Here is a 13,132-nt window from a genome sequence, read left to right on the forward strand (position 1 = left end):
TAGTCTTCCATTCTATGACGACTTCCGCTGCTGAGAAACCCGGAAAGAGCACCATCTACAGGTGTGTTAAACAGCAGAGAATGCTTTCTCATTAAATGGGCATTATAGCTCTACATTTTTCATAATTCCAGAAAATTATTGGAAAACACAAACTGAATTTGAGAAAATAAATAAAATGCATCTTTCATAGGGCCTAAAATGTCAGTTTTGTTAAACTTTTAATAACTTTTAAAATAAATTACTGTTAAATTGTTTTATGATTACAATTAATTAGCCATACTTTTTGATTAATATATATGTTTTTAATTTAACTGTTGGAGTCAAGAAAAATAAAAATGGAAAAAAATGAATTTGGAAAAAATATCAAAAATGGATTTTATAGGGCCATACATTGCATCTTGATCAGTTGAAAAGGAAATCAGAATAATTTTAAAATCTGAAGGGAAGCCTGTTTTTGTTCATCAGACATGAAATGTCAATGAATTTTCACTGTGAAAAATTAGACCTAATGTAAATTTTACAATAATTAACTGGTAATTGTAGTTGTAATACTGTAAATGGTGGTTTTACAATTATATTGTAATAACAGCAAATGTATTGTAATTAATTATACAGTATTATGATAGCACTATAAATAAAAAAAATTATTCAAATATTAAAAAAAATATTAAAAAGTATTTTTGGTAAATTTAATAATCACTCCACTGTTTACCTTCATTTTTTTCTCTCTAACTATTGAAGTTACAAGTCCACATACAGCAGCTGTGTTCCATGCACAAATCCAACACATCACGGTTCAAAAGATGAAATGGATGCGTTTCAAAACCTCAGTTAAGACAAAAAAAACGCTATTTAAACTTAATCAAGCTAACTACAAATTCATATTACACCATAACTTTACATACATCCTGATTAAACATAATAATCATTGATGTCAATGTGACGTCAATATGACATCAATTGGACGTTTAAAACTTGATGTTGATTTGACGTATATTGAACGTCAAACATATTGGCCTACATAAATATTAAACCAATTTCAGTGCAGGATAACCTCCTATTTTTACCCAATTAACCACCAGAAGAAATTGGCAATAAAGCTGAACTTCAAATGATGCTTTACAGCATCTTGATCAAATCTTGACTAATTTTTGACGTCAAATTGACATCAAGGTGCCCGCTGGGAAGGTTTTAATAATTTTAGTAGTAGTAGTAGCAGCCTATTACGTACATACTGAACAATAGTAATATATTTCTGCCACAATGCCTTCAAGTTAAACCGAACTTTTATTTTGATGGGTTGCCGTGAATACCTTCCTTTACATTTCTGTGTGTATATGATATGAGGATAGTTTTACTCAAATGAAACGGTCAAATGCTCAAGAAGTGACTCTCAGAGCAGTTCTGGAGATGTTGTTCATGTATTTATGTCCTCATTTAGTGAGACGGCAGACACTAAAATCACCGCAAATAGTCGTTTTGCCGCTTAATATTTACAAATACTAGTGGGAGTGTGCTCACTTCTGTGTGCGGGCGTGTGTGTGTGTGTGTGTGTGTGTCGGGCATCGGGGCGGAACTCCGCAGAGAGCGCGACCATAACGTAGAGACCGAAATGACATGCCGTCGTGTAAATAAGATAATTAACATAAGGCTTTTTAGTTTGTTTAAAAAAAGAACAAGGTATAGACCTGTTCTATAGGAAAGGTAACTTTAAATGACTTCTGTTGTGATCTGGCGCTATAGAGAATATATAACTAAATAAAATTCCGCCCCCCTGATATAATGGCAGGGGAAACACTAGTAAGTCATTTCTAAAATGAAGATTTCCTGACACTTATTTCCTGAGTCAAGACAGATGCACAAAGCTGCATTAAACATGCACTAAGCTGTTAAAAATATTCAATGGTCAGTAGTTATTATTTGATTCCATTTACTTTTGAGAAACGACTAGCACTGTTTTTGCCATCCAGCTGGTCACAAGAGGATAGTAATGACCACAGCAGTGGTTTTTATATTTTTCCTCTTTAAACTCCTCGAGATTTGGTTGAGGTGATTACCCAATCAGTACTTTATTAAGCAGAATGAGGTGTGCCTAGAATGAGAACAAATTAAGAACAAATTGGAGTGGTCTCTTATTTTATTGTTCCAGAGCAGTATTATAAACAAATGCTAGAGCACATTATTGCATATAGTTGTTCATCCTATGGAGATAGAATTGTTGCATAATTCCAAATAAATAGATTATGATCCACAAATAAATGTAAAGAGATTAACAAAAATTAAACATATTGGCAAATAAATAGAATGAAATAAATAGAATGAGATCCACAAATAAATCTTAGAGTTTCACAAACATGAATTAAATTCACAAATAAAAAAATGAGATTTGCAAATAAAAACACCTTTTGCAGTCGAGAGTTCACAAAAATGTAAGTTCAGAAAATTTTGAATAAAACTGACACTAAAACACTAGTAAATGTGTTATTTGTGTGACTGGAATTTCGGCTTTCCATCACTAGTCGAACAATTATTCACTACGATTATTTATCAGATAGAAAAATAATACATTGTTTTTTAAGCAATATTGCGAAATGGGTATCAGAGGAAGAGCCACGCCCACTTTGCAACATGTATAAGAGGCAGTAAACTATAACGGGCAATTAGATAACTGAACGATGGCCAACAATAGTGTTAATGTGCTGGACAAGCAAACAGACGACAATATCTGTGCCACGGAAAACGACGACAATCAACCGGTATGACATTTTATAAAGAATTCTTTGTAAACCGCAGGTTTTGATGATGTAAATTACAGCTCTTCAGCATCGAGGAAACTTAAAGATGTTGCTAATTTAAAACAGTTAGCATTTGAGAACAGACTAATGCTTTATTTCTCGTATTAACTTTGAAATATAGCATAATTCACAAAATCGTTCACATGAGAAGTTGATGCTTACGTGTTGATCTGATGCAGAAAACTCCTGGCATCCCTTTATCCAGAAAACTCTGCTATGCAGTTGGAGGAATGCCTTATCAAATGACAGCAACCGCCAAGGGCTTTTTCATGCAGATCTTTTTACTGGATGTTGTGAAGGTAAGTATGAAAGGATAGAAGTTGTGGTTTTTAGAAGCTGTCATTGGTGACCATATAGATCAGAACCTCTAACATACTCTGTACAAATTCAGTTTCACACCAGCCTTTTACACATGGTATCACATTAAATATATATCTTATGTATAACATATAATCAAAGAGGCTGTGTTACATACATTGACCTTAAATTTTGAAGAAAGTATATACGTATTAGGGAAAAACATTTGGTTTTTAACACTACCACACCCATTAATTTTGAGTGATCCAGGAAATCACCCTACACAACAGTAATATCAGTGTTATTGGCACTCAAATGCACAGATGACTTATTTATATTTTGCTGACTTTTTAAATGTGTAAATGTGTCACATGACATTCTGTGATCACTTTTGAACTTAATATAATGCAATCTGCCGTATCACTTAACGGAGCTTCACTTTCCATTAGAATATAAGCAGAAATGTGATAGTTAATACAAACGATGAGACAATAAAAACATTTTTATAATATCCTGATGTTTTTCTCCTTGTCTTATTTGCTTACATTGATTATGTATTTCTATTGTCTGTTGATTTCTAATTTCCCTCTGAGAGTGGTGTAGCCCTAGTGGTTAAAGATCTGGGCTGGTAAATGAAAGGTTGTAGCATCAAACCCTGTGCATTCACTTTCCTTGTGTGCTGTTTTGAGGGCTGTTTCAAGCGGTTTGTGAAACACAATAACTGTGTGATCTGTGGTTCTAAAAACAGCTGAGCATTTATAAAATGCATGAGGCTCCATAACTCTTCTGCGTAACTCTTCCTGAATTTGCATGTCATGTTTGCATGCCACATTCAACAGTATTTAGCTAAACTGTTAGCACAGGAAGTGAAAGGAACATGTGAAAGGTCCTGTGAAAGTTAATACATTGTGTATTTTAACAGCTTGGTGGAACATTATTTTATATGTAATTGCATTTTCATGCTACAAAATGTAACAAAAATGGGGCACAGTGAATTTTAACAGAAAACAGTAATTTTCTTCTATCCTTATGTTTGCTATAGATGGGAGCTTTCTCTGCATCCATCATTCTCTTCCTTGGTCGAGCTTGGGATGCCATTTCGGATCCTCTGATTGGATATGCCGTGAGCAAGAGTGGCCGGACCAGAATTGGCAAACTTATTCCTTGGTGCGTGTATAGTTAATGTCAGACTGGGTGTGAAGCACTTCCTCAACTCTCTTTTAGATGTTTCACAGTTTGACCAGAGGCTGCTTATGTTCATATTACCAGTTTTGATCATATAAATGATAGCATAGTGTACTCAAATGGATTCTTTTAAAAATGCAGAATCTGCAACATTATGTGCCGCGTATCTACTCTGTGCTCAACTTCGCTCTTTATGTAGGATTGTGTTCACAATGCCACTTGGGGTCCTGTCATACGTTATGCTCTGGTATACCCCACAGGACACCATGTCCTCTGCCTTCAGTTTCGGCTGGTATTTCACATGGTGCTGTCTGTTTGACACCTTCATGAGTGTAAGCCCACTATTACCATTATCTGCCCACTGTGTTAACTGCTGTTTTACAGATTTAGAATAAAAGATTCTAAATGGCTGTTTAGGACATTTCCTGCATAGGGGGATGTTTAAATTGAAGTTTTTTTGATTAGAATATTCAATAATACATTAGAATGCACATTCAGCATACACTGCAAACAAATATGCAGTGTCACTATGATGTCAACCTCATGGTGATAGCATACTGTACTCCAGAATTAAATATAGTACTCACCACTGTAATTTTCAGACAATTGTTTGCTTATATAATGTGTTATATGATTCATAACTGACTCTAAAGCAATTTTCCCTGTCTCTATCTCGTTCAGTGCTACCATGTGCCATATTCTTCCCTAAACATGTTTCTGGGGGGGAATCAGAAGGATCGTGATTCAGCCACTGGTTACAGTAAGAAAATATAGCCGCAAGCATCAATAGATGATTAGGTGAAAGAATTGCCAAGTATCTTATGTTCTAGATTTTTATGTTTTTATTGCAAAGTCAACAGTATTGAATCTCCACTGATACTGAACGTTATAGTTTGATGAAACAGCTTACAAAAATACATGCTAGTTCCAAAAGGGACAACTGAAAAGAAATCAGGAAAAATTTCCAGCCATTCACACCGATTTAAGATTGCAATTAAAAGGATTTATATTACCTTAGTGTAAAACACCAGTATTGCACCCTTCATCTATCGTTTCCATTAATATAAATGGCTGTTAGTCCCTCCTAGTATCAAGACATTCATGAAATTTGCTGTGAATGTCCTGTTGTCCTTGTGAACAAAGTTTTCTGAAAATATACTCACAAGATATAGGCCAATTTGTTATTATTATCCCATATCTGCTAAATGGTTAAATATATGAATATAATCATTCTTTTTATCATTTTTTGTCAGGAGCTTCTCAAGATGGTACATAGCATGTTTTGTTCGAATCAGACAACGGCATAGGAAGAATTCAAAAACTAGGTTGTTCAAAAAAATTTGAATTGCTATTTGAATTTGAATATAAGGAAGTAGAATCACAGTGAACAAAAACTGGTTGGAGCCAATAGCCTCATGGGCAGAGCTCCAACATACACAGCAGCTTTGCCTCTGGTGACCTGAGTTTGATTGGGCCCAAGGTATTTTGCTGATCCTGTTACCCTCTCTCCGCCCCATGCTTTCCAGTCTGATCTGTATACTGTCCTATCCAAAAAAGGCCCAACATATAACTTTAAAAAATGAAATGATATTCAAAGACATTCAAAAATGAAGGTTTTGCAAACAGAGAGAACAATAGCTCTCTGTTATCCATGTGTTATCCATGATGATACACTTCTTCAGCGAAGAAACATCAGCCAGAGGTAGTGGAAATAGAGAGCAGAAACTTGGATATATAGGACATAACCTTAACTGAAATCTATTTCCTGTATAAAAAAAGAACTTTGTTCTCTCTCACGATACAGGAATGGGCATGGAAGTGTTCGCTACACTGGCGGGAGCTGCCATTCAGGGTCAGATAGTGGGGGTGCACCATGCCAAGAGGACACACGTCTGCAGTTTACAGAATGGCACGGAAGGGCCTTCTGGGAACCACACAGACTCACTGGATGACATATCTGACACTCTACAAAATACAGTGAGGCACAGAGAACATCCTATTAATGCGTATAGTGGAATTTGTTTAGTATTAATGTTGCAAAGTTTTAGCTGATTTGTCTTTTAATTTCTACAGAGAAGAGCCTATTTGACTGGAGCATTAGTATTAGGAATGCTGTACTTTCTGTGCTGCCTCGTGCTTTTTCTTGGAGTGAAGGAGCAGTTGGGTAGGTCCAAATGAGTTAACGAGTTAAAATGCTAACATCTGTTGTTTTGTGTACCACATGTTCTTTCAGCTCCAATTGTGCATCAGTAAGTTTGAAACACATACATAAATACACTGCCTGGCAAAAAAAACTTGCTGTTTGGATTTAAATAAGCAAATACTTAAGAGAAGTAGTAATATGTCTACTTCTCATTTTAGCCCCTCTGAGTAAACTGGACCGCATAAATGTCCCCTATCTAACTGGAATGAAGATGGTGGTGAGACACACTCCATATGTGTGGCTTGTATTTGGCTTCCTATTTGCTTCACTTGCCTTCCAGGTAAGACATTTTTCTATTTAAATTATGAATTAATTTTGATGGTTGTTAAACATAAAAATACCAAAAGAGCATGTTTGTATTGCCTAGAAAGATGCCCAGGTTTGTATGATAGTTTTGATATTATAGTCACAGAGTGGATTTAAATTAAAGAATTTAAAAATATGGATTTTATAAAGTATGACAGTTGCATAATGATAAGAATTTTTGTTTCAGATGGCTCAGGGGAATTTCGCCCTCTTCTGTACTCATGCAGCGAATATGGGAGCATATTTCCAGCATCTTGTTCTTATATTACTGGTGAGGGATGCATTATTTCAAAGAGTATCGTAAGAAGTACTACAAGGAGCTATTTCTCCCTGATCTGATCCGTAAAAATAACTTTCATAGGTGTAACCTTATGTAGCCAGGTTCCTTCAGTATATTAAATAATAAATTCTATTTTTAAATTAAAATTGTTGTTATTTTTATATTTTATTATATTCATTTAATTATATAATTATATTAAATCACAACATTATTTTTTTGGAATGGTCTCACATTTATGTTACAAATTACTTTTAAAATATTTATACCTTTAATTTTCAATTACGTACAATTATATTGTTAGTTACAGACATGTAATCTATTATTGGGCAGACATCAGCTACAATATCCATCCCAATGTGGCAGACACTACTGGTCAAAAAAGGCAAGAAGACCACCATATTCATCGGCCTATTAGTGAGCACCACTCTTTATTTCTAATTAGACTATTCATGGCTGCACAGAAAGGAAATAGGAATGCTATAACAATTACTTTATATTTGTTTGTGAAGTTAATGTTTAATACAGCCCATCAGCATGCTATTAGTTTTTATATTTTTATTTATTTTTTAAACTGGAATAGTTTCCACTTTTTCATCCCTCTTTCTCCTCTTCTCTGCAGGTTTATATCCCAGCTCTAATTGTGATATCCCTAGTGAAAAGTAATTTACCCGTCTTCATTATTATGTCCATGCTATCTGGCACAAGTCTGGCAGCCCTCTATCTACTCCCTTGGTAATTGGTAATTGGTAATTTAACTCTCATGTAATCTCTCTTTTACTGTTAAAGCCCTGTTAATGGGTCTGGGTGGAACACATATTCCACCCAGTGTTTTCCTCTTTATTGAAACGTTATGCTAACCCAGATGGTGGTCAGCTGGGAATTAGTTGTATATGTTCAACATTATAATGTTTGGTTGATTCAGAATGACATCATACTGAAATTCGATTGCAACTGAAACTGAGACTCTCAGACCAGGCAACTTTTTTTTCAGTTTTCTATTGTCCAATTTTGGTGAGCCTGTGCAAGTCGTAGCCTCAGTTTCCTGTTCTTAGCTGACAGGAGTGGCCTGTCACTCTGCTTCAAGGTTTGACGTGTTGTGCATATCAGAGATGTTCTTCTGCATACCTTGGTTGTAACAAGTGGTTATTTGAGTTACTGTTGCCATTCTATCAGCTTGAACCAGTCTGATTATTTTCGCCTGACCTCTGGCATCAACAAGGAACTTTCACCACAGAAGGTAGCGCTGATCTAAAAAAACACCCCGTCTGGCACCAACAACCAATGCCACATTCAAAGTCACTTAAATCATCTTTCTTCCCCATTATGATGCTTGGTTTGAACTTCAGCAGATCATATTGACAATGTCTACATACCTATATGCATTGAGTTGCTGCCATGTGATTGGCTGATTAGATATATGCTTTAATAAGCAGTTGAACAGGTGTGCCTAATAAAGTGGTCAGTGAGTCTATATATATATTTGAATATGTATATGAAACGTCATACTGTATAACCAGGTTATTTATTTATTTTAGGTCAATGTTGCCAGATGTAGTGGATGACTTCAAAGTCAAGAACCCATCGTGCCGAGATCTAGAACCATTGTTCTACTCCTGCTACGTTTTCTTCAACAAATTTGGAGGAGGCATGTCTGTTGGAATCTCTACTTTGGTACTACAGTAAGAGCTTCCTCCAATCAGATTTTTTATAGTTGGGAATACAGGTGTTGAATCCAAAACAATTCAGCACTGAATGAGAATAAATGGCAGTGGAAGGGATGTTGGTGCATGCCAGCATTCATTCATTTTCAAACATCTGTGCATCACATCTTTTTTTTGGAATCCCCATAAACCGACAGCTTCTGTGATTCATTCATGTGAAAGCTTCATGTGATGTTCTCCTTCCCTACCTCTTCAGCTTTGCAGGATACAAGTCTGGTGCTTGTAAACACAATCCAGAGGTCATATATTCGCTGCAGATGCTCTTTGCTCCGGTGCCAATCTGCCTGCTGCTCATTGGCATGGTGATTTTTCGCTTCTATCCTATCAATGAAGAGCGACGACAGAAAATCCAGGACGCATTAAGGAAAGCAGGGTATGTGTTTCTGTCTGTTTACTTAGAAGACTGAAGGTCCTGATCAACCTGATGGTGTTTATTCAGCTCAGTCATGTGACATTAATGCTTTCTACAGAATTTAAAAAGAAAATGGGACAGAAGCAATGCTCACATCAGAAAGAGCATGCTGTTTTTTTTCTTGTCGGTCACCACAACTTCCTTTAACACAGAAGCATCTTCTTATACACTGAAGATCAAGATTTGTTTACTTCAGTGGAAATTAAAGCATATTATGTTCAGTGATGTCTTCATGTTCTTACACTGTATTCCAGTTTTGCATAAGGTGCTTGACAAGTTGCAATAGCTGTAATAACTGTGCCATCACTGTGTGTTATCTTGACATACACAGGACAGAGACCGGCTTGAAAGGAGAAGAAGAGCTGAGCCTATGAAGTAATCAGTGGCTTTCACTACTTTTGTAACTGCTGAACTGTTGATCATGAACATGCTTTGTTTTCATCTCAGTGTAAAGGCTGTTTCATTGTGCATTGTGAATATTTTTCAGTCTTGCTTCAGGGGACCTCAACCCCATTTAGGAGTTTCACTAATCATACACACACATTTCAGGTCAGGGAGATCTCTACTAATGAGCTGAATTAGATGAATAAAAGAGACATTCAAAACATGCAGTGCTATGGGGCCCCTTAGGACTAGAACTGAGAAACATTAGTGCACTTAAAGGTGCAGTGTGCAATTTCCGCACCATATACAGACAAACAGATACTCCTGCCTCAAACCCATATTAAGCCAGTGTTGCTGTGTGAAAAATGTTTATATCAACCAGTGAATAAACCAGCAAATGGTTTACTGATAACTGTCTCTGCATATTACAGTTCTTTAAAATTGCTAACTAAAAAGTTTTAGGCTATTTGAGGCACATTCAGTGAAAGCATTCACTCATATAGTGAATCTTCAGACCAAGTTTGCAGAACTGCAAGCACATTATCTGTTCTTGTTTTTAATTAGTAAAAAACTACTATTTAAACGCCACACTTAATTATTGATTACTTACACCTAATGATCATGTGTGAAGACTTTAATACATGATACACATAATGTAAATCTACTAGGGCTGTTAAACCGATTAATCGCGATTAATCACATCCAAAATAAAAGTTTGTGATTACATAATGCATGAGTGTGTAAGATATATGTAATATATATTTATATATAATATAAATAATATCTAAATATGAATATGCATGTAAATATTTCTTAAATATATACATGTATGTGTGTGTATTTATATATACATATAAATATACACGGTACACACATACATTGTGTAAACACAAACTTTTATTGTGGATGCGATTAATCACAATTAATCGATTTGACAGCCCTAAAATATACCTAATTTGATCACTTAGAAATTAAAACTCAATGATTTGAGCAACAAATGAATTTTTCACCCTTGCATTTCTGTTTACAGTACTTTGTAAATATACGAATATGCATACAAGTTATCTTTATTTCTATAATTCTTTATACAATATAGCAGTAATAAAATTCTGCTGTAAAGTGTCATCATACAACTCAAGTCAGCGTTGATTCAGTTCAGTTCAGTTCAAGAACTGTAAGGCTCATCAATTGTGCATCCACACTGTATATACAGTGTATTTTTGTACATACATGTACATGTGAGTGCTAGGACAAATTCCTGTGCCCTCCACTGCACACTGAACAATCAAAAGATACAAGATAGTAGTGTTTTACATTTGTCATATCCATGTATAGTTTGGCATGTACGATATCATTTTATGTTTGTGTGAAAAGTTACTATGCAAAAATATATATTTTTTTATAAAAGTTAAAATAGTTTTGAAAGAAGTGTTTGATTTTGCAAGAGATGCGTAATGTTTTGCATGTTGTGTGCATGTTTTGTGTGTAGAGTTTAGAGAAAAGGAGCTATAGTTTCAGAGACTAGAAGCAATTTTAAAACAAGTGTAAGCTGGGAGAGGTATTATAACGTTGAACATACACAGCTAGTCTGAGTGTTTGTAACGGCACTTTTATTCCACAATGGTAATGGCGATAATGATGTAAACGTGTATAAATAAACAGCAACGTGTAAATATGTGCATGTGCATGGTCTTCTGTTGCGCATGGCGCCCCCTTGTGGCCGATAGTCCGATTAATAACGTGTTGGGTGACTTGACATGTGCATGGTAGAGACCTGGGGGTATTAGGATATAGTTGCTATGGCTACTTACATACCCTGAGAGTTACCTCCGTTTTAGGAACCGAAAGCTGAGTTTATCCGCTTACTAACCCTTAAACATACCGGGGTTTATCACATAACCTGCTTTCTGGAATACCCCCCTGATGAAAATAACAGTGGGTTGTTGATGTTGATGCCTAAATAACAAATGTTTTATCGGGTGCGTTTATGCTGGGATGTTACAGAACTTACTATTTCATGTAAATTTCATGGATGTACTGAAAAATCTATATATGCTAGTTTTATGCGGGCTTTTGCAGGAGGTAGCGGGACAAAACATGAATGTTGCGGGTGGGAGTGGGACAAGATAACATATCTGCGGGTGTGGGACTGAACAATTCGTCCCGCGCAGTTCTCTAGTTCATGGAGGTGGCGTGGGAGGTGGATATGTGCTACTCCAGTCACCCAGATTACAACACTATAGATGAAATGAGTGTTGAGAGCATGTTATGTAACAGGTACTTCACAATGAGCTGGAGGCTGGGGGATTCATCCAACATTTTTTTGTACTTAAAAAGTTGTATTTAAAAACGTTATTTGCTTTTTAAAACAATAGGCTAATTGTATTTTTCACTTACTGGGCATAACAAAGGGGACGGGTCACATTTGTCATCAGTAGGATTTATGTTATGTTAAATTAGTGCGCTGCTATTGGGCCCTCTCCCAGTTTTCTCGCTGCGGTCACGTGACCCGACAGCATCGCTCCTCTCTGCCTGCAAACTGCTGCGAGCGAGACTGTGTGCGGGCAGTGTTCTCTTCAGAAACATGGGAGTAGAGATCGAGACCATAACCCCCGGAGATGGTAAAATCACCTTAATGCAGCTTCTATTATGCAAAGTAGAGTTTTATTTGTCAAGCTGCGTGCGTTTAACAGCATTATATTATTGCTCTTGTCTCCTGCTCCCCGTTTCTCCTCGCGCTGCTTTTACAGGGAGGACTTTCCCCAAAAAAGGACAGACATGTGTGGTGCATTATGTTGGTGAGTTGCATTTCAGATTTTCTTTTGGTGGTGTACTTATGTTGTATTTTTGTGGCCGTATATGGATTTTTGTATATGGGGAAAATATAAAACGGACTTAATTGAGAGAAAAAGGTTAATGCATCTTTTCAAACAGACGTGCAATCCGACGTTGAGTTTTAAAAATTGCATATATCTGAAGAGTGGCAGTGCTGTAAAGATACAGTAAAATATACAAAGGGAGACAAAGCTATTATGCATTATTAGTTGTGTATTGTTTGCACGCACGGGCATTTGTCCGCAGACATGATCCTCGTCTGACAGCTGAGACTGAACAGATTTTATAGACGCTCGTGTGATTCAGTCTTTGTTGGACAGAGATTGGCGGCGTCGGATAGACGGATTATCACTGTCTGGACTGGAGTGAGTCGACCCCTGGGATGTTGTGATTGCCTTTTAATCGTTCAACTATAACCAAGTAACCCTATTCTGTCAAGTAGATTATTTGATGATTAAATAGGTAACTTAATCGAATTTTGTAAAGTTTATCACACAGTTGAATTAAAGTGGACAAACTGCCTGCCATCTTGCATACGCTGCTTGTAGCCTACTTTATGCAGCATTGATATAATATAAATTATATCATTGTGCCAAAAGAGCCCACTTTTCTGTCATTTTGAAATTTGCATTACATTCTCATGACCCTTTCTTTCTTTCTTTCTTTGCATTTTTCTGCATCTTTTGTTGTTTTTTAATTTCTTTATTATATTTG

At 36.0% G+C, this 13,132-nt stretch overlaps 2 protein-coding genes across 2 annotated transcripts in view; both read left to right on the forward strand.

The window, feature by feature from the left end:
- Positions 1-2,675: 2,675 nt before the first annotated feature.
- On the forward strand, positions 2,676-10,248 carry LOC107657065 (sodium-dependent lysophosphatidylcholine symporter 1-like). The gene is made up of 14 exons (XM_016445074.1): positions 2,676-2,756; positions 2,975-3,094; positions 4,135-4,259; positions 4,477-4,609; positions 4,959-5,037; positions 6,082-6,254; positions 6,351-6,441; positions 6,639-6,760; positions 6,974-7,057; positions 7,397-7,480; positions 7,686-7,798; positions 8,602-8,745; positions 8,984-9,160; positions 9,531-10,248. Exons 1-14 carry the CDS (start codon positions 2,676-2,678, stop codon positions 9,571-9,573), a joined length of 1,569 nt encoding a protein of 522 aa, XP_016300560.1. The 3' UTR covers positions 9,574-10,248.
- Positions 10,249-12,091: 1,843 nt separating this feature from the next.
- The window catches only part of fkbp1ab (FKBP prolyl isomerase 1Ab), a 5,034-nt gene continuing 3,993 nt past the window's right edge, over positions 12,092-13,132 (forward strand). The window contains exons 1-2 of the mRNA XM_016445075.1: positions 12,092-12,204; positions 12,334-12,381. Coding sequence (XP_016300561.1) covers positions 12,168-12,204; positions 12,334-12,381 — 85 coding nt within the window. The 5' untranslated portion in view covers positions 12,092-12,167. The remainder of the gene's footprint in view (positions 12,205-12,333; positions 12,382-13,132) is intronic.

Source organism: Sinocyclocheilus anshuiensis, unplaced genomic scaffold (genome assembly GCF_001515605.1).
Source record: "Sinocyclocheilus anshuiensis isolate Anshui unplaced genomic scaffold, SAMN03320099.WGS_v1.1 scaffold1453, whole genome shotgun sequence".
In the NCBI taxonomy this organism is placed as follows: domain Eukaryota; kingdom Metazoa; phylum Chordata; class Actinopteri; order Cypriniformes; family Cyprinidae; genus Sinocyclocheilus; species Sinocyclocheilus anshuiensis.

Excerpts from the sequence above, each read along its gene's own strand:
- LOC107657065 (XM_016445074.1), top strand. The coding sequence starts at position 2,676 with ATGGCCAACAATAGTGTTAATGTGCTGGACAAGCAAACAGACGACAAT. Across the intron at positions 2,757-2,974 it reads AAAACGACGACAATCAACCG|AAAACTCCTGGCATCCCTTT; the intron begins GTATGACATTTT and ends GATCTGATGCAG. Across the intron at positions 4,260-4,476 it reads ATTGGCAAACTTATTCCTTG|GATTGTGTTCACAATGCCAC; the intron begins GTGCGTGTATAG and ends CTCTTTATGTAG.